Raw genomic sequence first — 14,118 nt, forward strand, 5'->3', positions numbered from 1 at the left:
TCTACCCGAGTCGTATTTATGGTGACAATGGCTGAAATGGGCAGGTGATCATAATCCCATTCCTCCTGACCAATATTAATTAATTTTAGATTTTAATTAATCCCGGAGTCTCTTGGTTACAGAGGAAACCTACAGAATAAAAGTTAAATTCTTTGTCTTACAATATCAGGAGTTAAGATAACTTTGGAAAGCTTTGTTTACTGATGAAATTAAACGCCTGAATGCACTACCAATGAATTTTTTGAACTTAAATGTGACCATAAGCCCACAACTACAGCCTTTCTTACCTCCCTTTTAAAAAATATTAATATCCTTATTGAAGCCTATTGCTGATGTTACCTATAGGTTCTAATGGTGAAATAGCTCAAAAGTCACGAAATTTTTGACTATAATATGATGTTTGACATGATTGTTGTTAACATTGCCAGCTAAAATAAGACCAAAAACAAAATTTGCTGCCCTTTTGAATGGGCAAAACAGGGCTAAATTGAGAACGGCTCTACCATTCTGGACAGAGTTACTTTTAAGACTTTTGAGCTCTTCTTTTAAAATCCCCAAATGTTATATTTAGGAAAAAGCCTTCGCTTTTTTCTTGGCAGGAACTAGTAAAGAACGAGCTACTTTGACATCGCTGTCACCCAAGACACCTTTTCAAGTATATTTGATACTGCCTCACAGATCTATTAACTGTTTTATTGGTAACTTTCATCACTGACTTGACTTTTCAGCCTATTATAATAGTACTAACATTATTGCAACGGACGTAATCATAAAGTTTTACTATAACGTTATTTGGGAATGCAACCTACAATTATGACGTCATTAATCATCTTGTATACGAAGATGCAGCTTTTTTTACCAAAAATTGATTTTACTTAAGCTATTGTGTTTTTTTCAATTGCAAAAAGCACTAGATTTGGCAATTTTCTGTACAATGAGGCTATAAACTGCTCTCCATGATGTTTAGCTGCGGAGAAGGAAAAAACGGAAAAAAAGGACACGTCAGTGCTACCCATACAAAAAAGCGATTTTCCTTGTTATTCCAGCCAGGGGACTGCATAGGGATTTCAGGCTATTGATTCCCAAGGATCAACAAGGTTATTCCAATGGTTTACTTTTTGTTCCTATTTGAGGCTATTTTTAGTGGTCTCAGGCCATTTTCGAAATTCCCTTAAATTTGAATTCAAAATAACATTTTACTACATTAAGATTAATTTATATCAAAGCTATCAATCCTGAATCAGCTATAAATGGCAATCATTTCTGACTGGTCAGTTTTTTTTAACATTGTTTTTTAAAGTCTCCAGAGAGCCTGCTCTGCTCATCAGTTGACTAACGGATCGACTCCTCATACGTAAATAGAATTTTCTAAATTTTTGCTGCTCATGATATTGCATACACTGCATATACTTCATAAAGCGTGGTAGTGTACGCCCCTTTTATGGAAAGCAAAGTTTTCACAGTTGTGCCTCTCTCCCCTAAATGGGTCAGCAATAATGTTTAGAGGAGCAAAAACATCAAGGTTTAAAACTAATACTGTCTAATACCAAATTCCAGACTAAACTTTACCGTATTCTGTAGTATTCCAATTATCACCTAACTGTTGTACTACTTCCTTCTTTGTATATAGAATTTGCTAAAAAAAAAAAAATTGTAATACTGTGTAAATTGTAAATTCCGTGTACTGTGAGTCTATAGAACCCTCTTTTGGAACACACATGTTTCCCATTTGTATTTTTCCCAATAGTAGGGGTAAATTACAAGAGCGTACACTGACGCTATGTCGAAATAAATCACCAGTGCCATATAGTGGTTGACGTCTCTTGTGATTTTTTACTATTATAATAAGGCAAAAATTAGTAAAATCAGTGTAATTGCAAAATTAATGCAGTATTAGACCTAAATTTTGGAAAAAAACACAATCACAAAGCTTGAAAAAAAAATGCAAAGAAACTCCAAAAACTAGATGGCATTGTTGATTTCCACGTAACGTCTGAACTTCGAATGCCAGATGAGGCGGGAAACGCCACGTCTTGCTGCAAGAAGAAGAAGAAGGAGAAAGTTGCGTTGGTAGTTTTTATCAGCACTAGCGCCACTTTCCACTCTTGTAAGCTACCTTTACTCTTTGTTTTTTCCCTTGAATTGGTCAGTAATGATACTAAAAATAACAAACGCATCAAAGCTATATAGAAGTAGACTTTAATCCATTGCTATTTCATAAACTCAAACCAAATACTATACTAAAGTTTTCCTGATGATTCGTTGATAGATAGTTCTTCCAGGCTTTTCTGTCCAGGGTGCTTGCTGCCCTTTGGTAGTTCCTTCATTGCAGCAACAATCATCTGAAAGCCAGGAATGACGCATCTTTCCGGAAATACCACAGACACTTCCACACTTTTACCGACGAACAAACTACCTAAGATTGTTCTAGAACCTGCTGTTAAGCTGCAAAAAGAAATAATATATATATATATATATATATATATATATATATATATATATATATATATATATATATATATATATATATATATATATATATATATATATATATATATATATATATATATATATATATATATATATATATATATATATATATATATATATATATATATATATATATATACATACATTTATTTATATTTATTATATATATATATATATATATATATATATATATATATATATATATATATATATATATATATATATATATATATAAATAAATATAAATGTATGTATATATATATATATATATATATATATATATATATATATATATATATATATATATATATATATATATATATATATATATATATATATATATATATATATATATATATATATATATATATATATATATATATATATATATATATATATATATATATATATATATATATATATATATATATATATATATATATATATATGTGAGAAATAAGAGGAAGAAGCGTTATTTCTAAAGAGTGGCGTTATTTTGGGCTTCTGTGTATCCTTTTAGCTTGGCAATCGGCTTCCCAATAGTTAAAGTTTTAATTTATAAATACATACACGTGTGTCCCATGTGTGATAAAAATAGATTAAGGCTCAGAAACGAAAAAAAAATTCTCAGGTAAAGAAAGCATAGTCCCACATGAACATAAATTCAGCAGCCAAGGCTAGGTCTTTTTCAAGTGACTTACAGTCTGAACAAACCAGGGGGCTCAGTTTGAAGGGGCTCTCGTCTAAGGAACAAGGGAAATAAGATTTATCACCGCTTGTCTGATATTTCAGCTTAAACTTGACCCACGACAATTTTCCGAAAGTAAAATAAATATATAAGAAATTGACACCATTTGAGTCGTCTTTTTCAGAGCTAAAGTTTACCACTAAGGATACCAACTATGCCAGGGGGATGATTAAAAACGCTCATAAGCAAATAAAATTCGATTTGAGGACAAAAGAGGATTATTGGGGATATTCTTTTCAATGTAAACCTAGAAAAAAGAAAAAGAAAATATTTTGCAAAGTAAAGACAAAGAAAAGTATAATAGTAGTTAAATAAATAAAAAGGCTCTTCATGTCCAGTAACAGGAATTTTTTTTTTCGGGCAAAAACAGGAATTAATTTATTTTTCGGGCAAAATTTTTAAAAGTAAGATTTGTCAGAAATGAAATATTAAACCCAACATATTCACTCCATTATTTTTTTTCATCATGTAATTAAATGAATGGGAAAAGACCAGCCTTGCCAAAAGATCAGCTTGTGAAAAGATCAGCTCAAGCAACTTTAACCATCTAAAGGAAGTTATTTATTTCAAATCAGTTTCACAAGGTAAAAAAAACGAGGCTGCTTAATCCCTCTTTAAGAAAAAAATTAAATAAAAAAATGGATTATTTGAAAATGAACAAAAATAATGAATGAATTGCTTTGGAATAATTGAATTGAATTAATTGAACTAAAAGGATTGACTCAATCGAAAGGATTAATTAAAAGTAATACTTAATTTGACTAAAAACAGATAAGACAAAGCGTTCGGGCAGTTCTCGGGCAATTCCTGATAAGTTTTATTAGAAAGGGACAACTGACTTATGAATAGGGCTAAGAAAGGGGCTACTCACTCATGATTAGTAACAAAAGGCGATGAAACCAAAATTTTGGGTTTGTAGCAATTTTGAGGTGATCTATAGTATCTCAAACAGCCTCTGTCACAACACGATTCTTTGTCCCTCATATTACATGGATAAACTGGACAACAAATACCGGTTGGGTTTGCAGTCATACCATTACATTGATGAACGTCAGATGTACAATTCTTTGTAACATAATCTATAAGATGCGTTACGTTCGCCCCATTCCAGTCTTTCAGATGTTCTTTACATTTCATGCAAGAGCTGGCTAAAATGGTATAGCCTTTTATGTCAGTAACCTGCAATTATAAGTAATATAATTTTAAAACTAGGAAACACTCACAACTAAAGAGCAGATAAACTGAAAGTCACCCATGCATGAATTGTGATAAGCCACTGATAACAGCAACAACTGACATTGGAGAAAGTTTTATTATCGGGGGGGGGAGTATTTAATTCAGAAAGGGTAAAGATGGATCTTCCTACACGTTTACAATCAATTATGAACGTTTATAACCGTTCTTGTGACAGTTTTCCCTTTGTGGGCATGTATTTGGAGGAGAAGTTACGTCACAAAAGGTAATGAAGACGGATCTTCCTTACCATTTGTAACCGTTTATGACACTTTATAACCGTTCTCGTGTCAGTTTTCCCTTTGTGGGTAAGTTTTTTAAGCGGTATTTAAGTCAGCAAAGGTAATGATGACCGTTAATCCTTTATAACCGTTGATGACCGCTCATAACCGTTTTCATATCAGTCTTCCCTCTGTGGATAAATTTTTTCGGAGGGGTATTTAGGTCAAAGATAATTTCTTAAACCACATTGACCTGACATAACATAAAGAAAGAAATCAAGCTAGCCTAATTTTGCATGACAAAGGTATTGTCTAGCACTAAAGAGAAGCTGTTGAAATTTATAAATACCAACATTTAGCTCTGGCTTTGAACTGGGATTCAGGTGATTTAAGAATAGATGAGTCGTATTTTGGTTTTCTCAAAAGAGAAGTCGATACTTTAGTAGTCCCAGATATAAACCTTGTACCACTTTCCCAATCACTTAATCAGACACGTCAACAACCCCCTAAGTCTCAAAGAGTATCTGCAAGGAATGCAATTGGTAAAATCAGAAATCAGATGACATAGCTCTCCAACTCATTCAATTACTGGTTCGTTTTTTTTTCAGTAAATGAATGTTTTTCTTCCATTTTCAGTTATACGCTAGTATCCGTCAATAGCGGTTCCAAGTTTTGGATTTTTTGCAAATCACGGATATTGGTGAATGACTCACTTTTATGGTTGTTAGGTACTTTTTGGTTTTAATTCTTATACTTTTGGCTTTTATTGAATTTTATTCATCTTTTAATTTTTGGTTTTTTTATTGTTTTTTTTTCACATTCAAATTGACTTTCCGCGTTTTATTTCGTTGTTTTTTTTCTTCGGCGCTCTCATTGAATATATTTTTCCATTTCGCGCTGAAGAAGAGAGACGTTTGTCCCCTCGCAATATTCGCTTTGTTGTGTTTTGTCAGTATTTTCATTGGACGTTTAAAAACCCCATTTTTGCTCGTTTTCCTTTCTTTATGGTATTTAAGTAAGAAAAGGTAATGAAGACTGTTAACCATTTGTTACCGTTTATGACCGCTAATAACCGTTTTCTGTATCAGTTTCCCCTCTTTATGTATGGTCTTTTAGAGAAGAATTTAGATCAGAAAAGGTAATGAAGATAGAACTTCCTTGGAAAAAAAAATTCACCCCTCTTGCTCAAAGGACATTAAATGCATTCGAATGTATACTTCAAAAGATGCACCTCTGTGTACCTCAAGTAGTCATGTATACACTCACTACCGGCATAGTATTAAATACACTATTATTATTAGTAATGAAAATAAAAGATTAGAAATAAATTATTATAAATTATTAGTAATGAAAATAAAATGCAGGTCCAGAAAATTTTAATGCTAATTTGTTCGCTTTACTATTTTTTTATTTGCTATAATATTATGTGGAAATACATAGAAGTCAACCTGACGTGTTGCATAGTTACGCAAATTTCTATATTTGGAATTGTTTAACCGTGAGTCTCATTCGTCTTTCTTTTTTGTCTTTTGAATAGCATTTGTGTGTTTTTTGATATTTTCTTTATTTTCTCGCATTTATAATTTTTTTTATTATGAATGGAAAGGCAATGTGGCCCAAGAAATTTTTTTTTAGTAATTAGCGTAACAGGCAGATATTACGAAAGAAATGAGATATATTAAGCATTCATTTTGAACAAACCTTTATAATGTAACAAAAAAGAGTGCTTTTGCAGAATTAAATGCATCTTGAATTGAAACAAATAAATTGTACTACTATTTTTATTATTGTATTATTTATATACATCATATTGATTTTATTAATTAATATTAATATATCACAATATTATCAATTACTACCACATACTATTATTTTTTATGATATAGTTATATATGTTTTTATTATGCTATTATATTATTACAAATAATTATTATTATCGATACTACAAATTAATACTATTGCTAATGACTCATCATAGACGTTAGTCCCAGCTCTTGTAGTAAAACGGAAACCAAAATTATTTATCTCTCGTTGAAACGTAAAGCATTTGCCTCCTCCCCAAGATTTTTTTGCCCCCAAAACTAGAATTTGAAAAATACCTTTTATTGGAGTATTTTTATTGGAACAATTGAAAAAATAAAATAAAATTAACCGCCAAGACTTTGAAAATATATTTTCTCCCTTCCCGCTACATTTACCTGAATTGACGCCACTGTATCTAGCTGAGTTTGTAGCGTGGTTGAAGGTTGTTGTGACAGATAGTTATTTATTCAATCATTTGACTATTTTTATCTTCCCGACCGGTTCTTGAATGCATGCACATTTATTTGTTTCTTTGTCCCTCAACTCTCAAATTATACTAGTGAAAATTTATTATCTGAACTGTCTAGTAACGAGCAATTTAGGGACGGGAGTCGAAGGGACACATATTTTTGTATTTTTTATCTCGTATTTATACGAGATTGCTCGTAAAAAAAACGAGCAATTTAGGGACGGCAGTCGAAGGGACACATATTTTTGTATTTTTTATCTCGTATTTATACGAGATTGCTCGTAAACAAAACGAGCAATTTAGGGACGGCAGTCGAAGGGACACATATTTTTGTATTTTTTATCTCGTATTTATACGAGATTGCTCGTAAAAAAAACGAGCAATTTAGGGACGGGAGTCGAAGGGACACATATTTTTGTATTTTTTATCTCGTATTTATAATATGGTAATTTTATTAATAAACTTGTAGTTATTAAATTTGAAGCTATATAAAAAATGGGGTTCACCCGGGCTTTCTTGGGCTATAATGAAAGAAAGAATAAGATGGCTACGACACCTTCTAAGGATGAAGGATGACAGAAGTTTTTTTTTTGTCCGTCCACCTGGGACCAAAAAGAAGCAGTTCGTCCCCGAATGGAGTAGGAAAAGGTTATAAGGAAGATTTAAAGTTAGGTGGAACTTCATGAGGGGATTGGAGGGGAAAAAGAGTGCAGCTTTGAATAGATTGGGGTAAAGTAGGAGCGTGCGCAGCCGTGTTGGTCTCAGGCGGTATGGTGCTGCAGTGAGTTATTAGTAGTAGTAGTAATTTATTTTGCAACTTTTTATGCTCATTTAACAAGAAACGTACATTAGTTGCTTATTGCTTGTGAAAGTCGTTTTTGAAATAACATTAATCTTTTCTTCTTAAACTGTCAATAATTGTAGAATGCTGAGCCCACTTTAAAAAAGAAAAAAACTCCCACGCTGACCAATGGTCTGCGTAGCAGAGGTGACGATCTCCTGATTCCCTGTCTTCGGTCGGAAGTGCAATGCGTGGTTAGGGGAAAATCATCCAACCCACCTTGTGTTTTCCTCCCAGAGTTTTTCAGGTGCCCATTTAGAGTGGGCTGAATTTGGCTGAGCTTATAGAGTCACACCCCTGACCTCCGTTTCAAATCAAACAACCAGCGACACCAAGACTCAAACCCCTGTTCTCACGATTTCAAGGTTAGCGTGCTAACCCCTCGGCTAAGAGTGGAAGCCCAGCTGAAAAATATATTAAAATTATTTTTAAAATTTATAAATTTTATATACGGTTGAATTAGTAACTATTGCTACTTACATTTTTAACAACTTGGTCAATTGAAGAAATGTTGCAATTAGAAGTGTGCTTCTTGTAAAAGTTTCCACCAGTAACATCAAAAATGGCAAAATTTGTACCAGCTTCTCTACCTTGGAATAGTGCGTCTGAGCAGTCAACCTTCAAGCTCTGTTCCGACGTGATTGGCCTTACAAAAACTTCCTCAACACCAATGTGGCAGTCACGGACAAGATCTTTATTGCCTTTGTATTTACCGAAGCAGCTTACATACCGATTACAATCAAAAGGACAGTCAAACCCACATACTTTAGCACACCAGGCATACCCACACAATGCTGGATCGTTGGTGTGACAAGCCTTGAGGACCCAGATCAAGTCTTCATAATTATATCGAATGTCATCCCCCTCAAGTGTTGTTTCATTAGAAGAGTCTCTTGGCTCAATGCTGGATCTTCGAGATTTGCAACCGCTTATTTTTCTTTCAAGTGCTTCCAGAATTTTTAATTCATTGCCTACTTCTGGGTATTCAGTATTTCTAGGGCTTGGCCTATAAGCGTCAGCAATGCTTTTAGCAATCTTAGTATAAGCAGAGTGTGTCGATGTCATAAATCTATTGACATTCCCATCCAAGTAGTTAAGAGTCGTGTTTATTTCTCGCAATATCTGATGCAACATGGCTGAAGATACTGTACCAAATTGAAAACCCGCATTTATTGATGACGTATGGTTTCTGTAGTTCTCTTGTATTTTTTTCATCAAATCCTTATTACCATCAACAATTGACTCAATGGTTTTTGCGAATAGATCTAACTTAATTTTCCATTCTTTGCTATTTGCAGAAACTAAGCTACTTAATTCACCTACTGTAGCTGATTCCATCCTGTGTAGTTCTTCAATAAGCTCACGTAGTCCTTTAAGATCGTCAGTCTTTTGCAAAAGATTTCCATTATATTTAGCACTTTGAGCTTCGTATTGGTCAAATCTGTCATTAATAGTTTTTGTAAGATCAGTCAAAAGTTTCATTGCAAATGTTAGAGTTGTTGACAAAGCAAGCACGCTCTTTTGTAGCTTTTCTGAAGTTTCATTTGTAACACCTTCATTTACAAGATCGTCAACATGTGCGACTTTTTTGTCAAGTTCTACAATCGTCTTGAGAACGTCTTCTAAAACTTTACTTGTTCGTGTAATTTTGAAAGCCAGACTTGATATTTCTCGTTTGACTGCGCTTTCTATTGTTCCTAGATGGCTGTCTTTTGTTTCTATACTTTTGACAATGTTAGTTTCTAAATTGTTGAAGAGCTCATTTTGAATATTCTTCATTTCACTTAGTTCCATCTTAATAAACTTGCCAAGTGCAACAATCAAAGTGCTTGTGAAGTTTTTGAAATTTTCAAGATTCAGTGCAGGCTCATTTTCACTTAGCTTCAATACAAGAGAATTGATATCTTCTATTTTCTTTCCTATCCCCCCAAGAGCGGTATTAGCCGCAGTTTGTAGAAGACAAGCATCACACCGAGGCTTTGCGATTGACGATAAGCTGCCTATAGCAGAAGATAGTGATTCAACACCAGCTTTATTTTCTGTTGTTAAGTCTTTAAGCTCTAAAATTTGGCTCATAATCTTTTTCATATCATCAATATTTTCTAAAATCTTTTCACTTAACGAGTCAACTTGATTACTAATATTTTCTTCAACTGTCGTAACTGTTGTTTTGACCTGGGTTACTGATTTGAATATATCGTAAGCGTCAACCTTCTGTGAAACCGATGCCACCGGTAGATTATTGAGTCTCTTTCTTGTATCATTTACAAGATCAACTAGCTCATCAATTATTGAATTCATCATTGTAGCAATAATACTTGTATTAGTTGCAGTTTTAACTGAGCTGGGTAAAGGCTTATCTAAAACTTTTGTACCAAACATTCTCTGAAAGACCTGATCTATATACCACTGAACCATTGTTGCATTTTGTGACTGTTGCTTTAAAAGGGTTACAAGGGTTTTATTTACTCCTCCCACCAATGACGCTATTTCATCAGTCTGTAAAGACGCGGCGTAGGTTTCAGGATCTCTTACGATGTCGTAAAACATTAGATCCATATTTTTTTGTATTGAATCAACATCAGCCGATTTTAAGTAAAAGTTTCCATCTTCATTTACAAATTGGGATAAGTTATTAAAAATGAGGTCAAGCTCCTTTGAGGCAGATGTTAGCAAGTCTTTGCCATTATCAGTCTTATAGGATGGACTTGTCATGTTTTTAAGGGCTTCTTTTTTCAGACGAATTATATACCTGTCCTTTGGATTTTCTTCCTTTATTAGAGAGATAGATGGGTTCTCTAAGGGAATTAAAGCTCCTTCCTCAACACTGTTGTCATGTTCCACTCTAATTGCTTGTAGAATATCTGTGCTTTTATTTTTGTTGCTGACATTCGTCACGTTTGTCAAACTTTCTGATACATAAGTATCTCCGAGTTTTCCCTTCGCACTCTCCACAATAGCCACTTCTTTAACAATGCTGCTGGTATCTGAAATTTTAAAATCTAATTAAAGAAAGTCATCAGTACATAGATGGTATAAGGAATACAAATGTTCTTTATTGTCCTCGGTAAATCGTGAGAGTTTAAATATTATTACACTTTTTAAGGATGAACCCTGTCTGGGAGACTTTTCCTGATCCTCCCTGCAAGTTATGGGTGGGGCGGTAAAACTAAAGATGGCTCTTCGGTAACAGAATAAGGGCTTCTTTTAATCTAAAATTGGGCATCAGCTTGCTCATTCCAATACCAAGAAATTTATAGGTATCTGAAATTGGGTAGTTGGACTGCTAATTTTGATGCTTAAAAGACCAATAAGGTAATTTATAAAACATTAATTTTTAAGCTTTATTAAGAACCAATTTTCTGATTTTAAAGGCACGTGCACCGGCGGAATTATGAGTTGCTAATTTCGGTACTTAGAAAAATCAACGAAGCGACGCAGAAAGCATGCTAGTTCTTCCGTGTATGCATTGATAAAAAATGGGGGAAAATGTCTTTGTCAGTTAATTATCACCCCCCCCCCCTCCCCCAATACTAAAGAGTTTTGAGTGCTATGAATTAACAAAAGTTTTACGGGGAGAAACGTGAGCACTTGATACGTCATTATTTTTATTCCCAAAATTTTGACTTTTTCAAAAAAGGTTACCAAGGCGATTCTCCCTATGAGGTCGGCTTAGCAAACAATTTTTGACAATTATTTCAAAAGCGTGAAAATATCAGATATGACGTTTAAGCGGGGCAGATAAGAGTTCTGACATGTATGAACTATGAAGAACACCCTGGGCTTCGGCTATTTCACCTTTAACATCTTCACTGCACCCACCGTCTTTAGTACACCGTAAGTGAAGCTGTATTTATTCGGTATTTTCGTTACCCAACGTTTCCCTTTCATCTTCACAGAAAACTGCTATAAAACAGAGAAAAAATAACTCAGAAAGTGAAGACAAAAGTACGAAAACAGTTTAATAAGGGAAGAAATGCCTCAAAGAAAAAGAAAGAAAGTAATATCTTAACCGAACAAAAACATTTAAGATACACAAACAATTAGTGGTGGCTATATTCTTTCTTGAGGCATAGGAAAGATTCCCTAAGATTTTGACTTGTGAAATGACCAAGTGAGAAATGCCTGCTGTTGTGAAATTCAGTCGGTATTTCTGAATGAAAGTGAATGAAGTTCTGAATGAAGAATTCTACCTAGAGCCTTCCTGGAGCTCTTTTGGTTTTGATTCCAATTTTGAAACTTTATAACTTTAGAATTTTGAAAATATAATTCAGGAACACGGGAAAATCAAAGCAGAGACCAATCCCCAGCAATACCAAAGGATTGAGGAATAAAAGAGGTTCACAAACTCGCAAGTTTTATAAGGAAGCGAACTAGTCTTTGACTGAGACTGAAAATAATTGATTTCTATCAAATAATATGGTATTGTCTATCAAATTTTTAACTATGCCGTTTTTTTTCTTTGAATTTTACATAAAATTATAGATTAAGCTATGATAATTGTTCAGTAATGTAAGTCAAGCATATAGTCAGGATACCGAAGTTTGAATGGAGAGAAGGGAGAGGGGCTAAGACATAAAATTTCAATCACAACAGGATTTTCACTTATTTTCTACGCTTCATCTATATTTTTAAGCAATTGCTTAGTCAAAGAAAATAAAAATAAAAATAAATCTAAAAAATATAAAAATAGAAAATGGCATAGATCTCCACTCTGATGTAGCAAACACCAATTTTGTATTTCAAATATTTTACAGGAGCTTGTAAAATTACAGGATTACAGGATTAATTACAGGATTTGTAAAATTACAGGAGCGTAACCCTTGGGTGCGCTCCTGTAAAAACCCTCACAGTTTTCTTAAAAAGAAAAAAACGAGCCATCAAGTTTCAGTGTCAAAAAAAGGCCGCTATCTGGAAAATTTTTTTCGCCAGTTTTGGGGAGCTCGAGGCTCCACCATATACAATAGTTGGAAATTTAGTCAGTGAATAGATCTTGATAAAATTACCTTGTGCAATTTCTGTTGTTGAATTTTGATTACTGCTATCAGCGTTTGGATTGTCCTCACTAGCTATTGCTCCGAAGAGGCATAATACCAATAGTGACTCCTTAAATAAAATAAATGGGTTTAGATTCATTAAAATGTACAAGTTTAAATTTGAAAACAAAACAACGAAGAGATACTGTTTCTCATTTTCTTGCTGAGGCCATTTCATAAACTTCTTTTTTATAAGAATCGTAATATGATGGTTTGTACTCGGTCTTTTGAAGTGAGGTCATTTCAGCGTTTTTCAATTGATTCTGAAGGATTCAAATGATTCTAAAATTTAGAATTCTATAAATGTTTAAAATCTTGATTTTTTTGCTGATGTCAAATATGTAAATTTTATCAAGTTTAAAAGTACCCATCAACAGCTATTACCTTAAGCAAATCTCCATAGATTCAGAAAAGCCAACCCCAGCCAAACCCTCACACGAAAAAAGCCAAAGAAAATTCAACAGTGCCCAAACCGCTAAAATACAGCTATTTATGAATTTTTTTTTTCATTTTATGCTAATTTCAAATGCGTAAATTTTGTGAAGCTTAAATATAACCATCAACAATTGTTAGCTTTAGCAATTTTCCTTAGTTTCAGAAATCCCACCTTCCCTCATCACCGAAAAATGTAATACGATCTTAATGAAATATTACCATGCACTTTGGATCCAAAGATCCCCCGTAAAGTATTTCTGAGCTCCTAACTACAAAAATAAGGTATTTTTTTGTGTCAAAGATGGGTGTTTTTTTCACCAGGTATAATGGTATTGATCATAGAACTGCGAGAGAAGTTTTGTCAAAAAAGAAGACTTGTGAGTTCAAAGCGCCCTTTTTAAGAGCTAAAAGCAATTGGAGGGTAACTAGATCCCTCCAAAATCTTTTTGATTACAGTTCTGCAGTATATTAGAAGTTTTATTAAGACTTGGGTTTTATTTAGACTTGTTTGTCTTTTGTTTATATTTAGTTAAATCCTCCAAAGAGAAAGACAAAAAAAACGATGCACAAGAGAAATAGTGTGTTATTTTTATTTGTCTATTTCTTTAGATGATTTAACTATTTTTTTCCATTTTTCACCATTGATAAAAGCTCCCGTATGTGGAGTTGAAATATTCAGATTTTGTTTAATGTGTTGTTGATTTTTATTCTTTGTCACTGCTTTATTTAAACATAACCCGTTTTTTCGCTTAATTCTACGAACTGTTCAATTGCCGAATTGATACGAACTGTCCATGAACTATTTGAATTTGTCAGTTTGAGGTTTGAATAATTAGCTAAAT

At 33.2% G+C, this 14,118-nt stretch overlaps 2 protein-coding genes across 2 annotated transcripts in view; both read right to left on the reverse strand.

The window, feature by feature from the left end:
• Nucleotides 1-2,182: 2,182 nt before the first annotated feature.
• Nucleotides 2,183-12,941, reverse strand: LOC148946688 (uncharacterized). The gene is made up of 4 exons (XM_089096391.1): nucleotides 12,812-12,941; nucleotides 8,286-10,792; nucleotides 4,110-4,417; nucleotides 2,183-2,445 (listed from the first exon to the last, which is right to left on the reverse strand). Exons 1-4 carry the CDS (start codon nucleotides 12,939-12,941, stop codon nucleotides 2,241-2,243), a joined length of 3,150 nt encoding a protein of 1,049 aa, XP_088952517.1. The 3' UTR covers nucleotides 2,183-2,240.
• Nucleotides 12,942-12,993: 52 nt separating this feature from the next.
• The window catches only part of LOC148946689 (transmembrane protein 14C), an 8,178-nt gene continuing 7,053 nt past the window's right edge, over nucleotides 12,994-14,118 (reverse strand). The window contains exon 3 of the mRNA XM_089096393.1: nucleotides 12,994-13,104. Within this exon, the coding sequence (XP_088952519.1) occupies nucleotides 12,994-13,104 (111 nt within the window). The remainder of the gene's footprint in view (nucleotides 13,105-14,118) is intronic.

The sequence above is a fragment of the Artemia sp. Qi Xiang Cuo genome, chromosome 11 (assembly GCF_049724085.1).
Source record: "Artemia sp. Qi Xiang Cuo chromosome 11, ASM4972408v1, whole genome shotgun sequence".
In the NCBI taxonomy this organism is placed as follows: Eukaryota; Metazoa; Arthropoda; class Branchiopoda; order Anostraca; family Artemiidae; genus Artemia; species Artemia sp. Qi Xiang Cuo.

What these genes read in the sequence shown, in the direction of transcription:
- LOC148946688 (XM_089096391.1), bottom strand. Translation starts at nt 12,941, where the DNA reads ATGAATCTAAACCCATTTATTTTATTTAAGGAGTCACTATTGGTATTA. An exon ending in AACAACAGAAATTGCACAAG is followed by an intron (nt 10,793 to 12,811) that starts GTAATTTTATCA and finishes TTAAAATTTCAG; the next exon opens with ATACCAGCAGCATTGTTAAA. An exon ending in TTGACCAAGTTGTTAAAAAT is followed by an intron (nt 4,418 to 8,285) that starts GTAAGTAGCAAT and finishes TTATAATTGCAG; the next exon opens with GTTACTGACATAAAAGGCTA.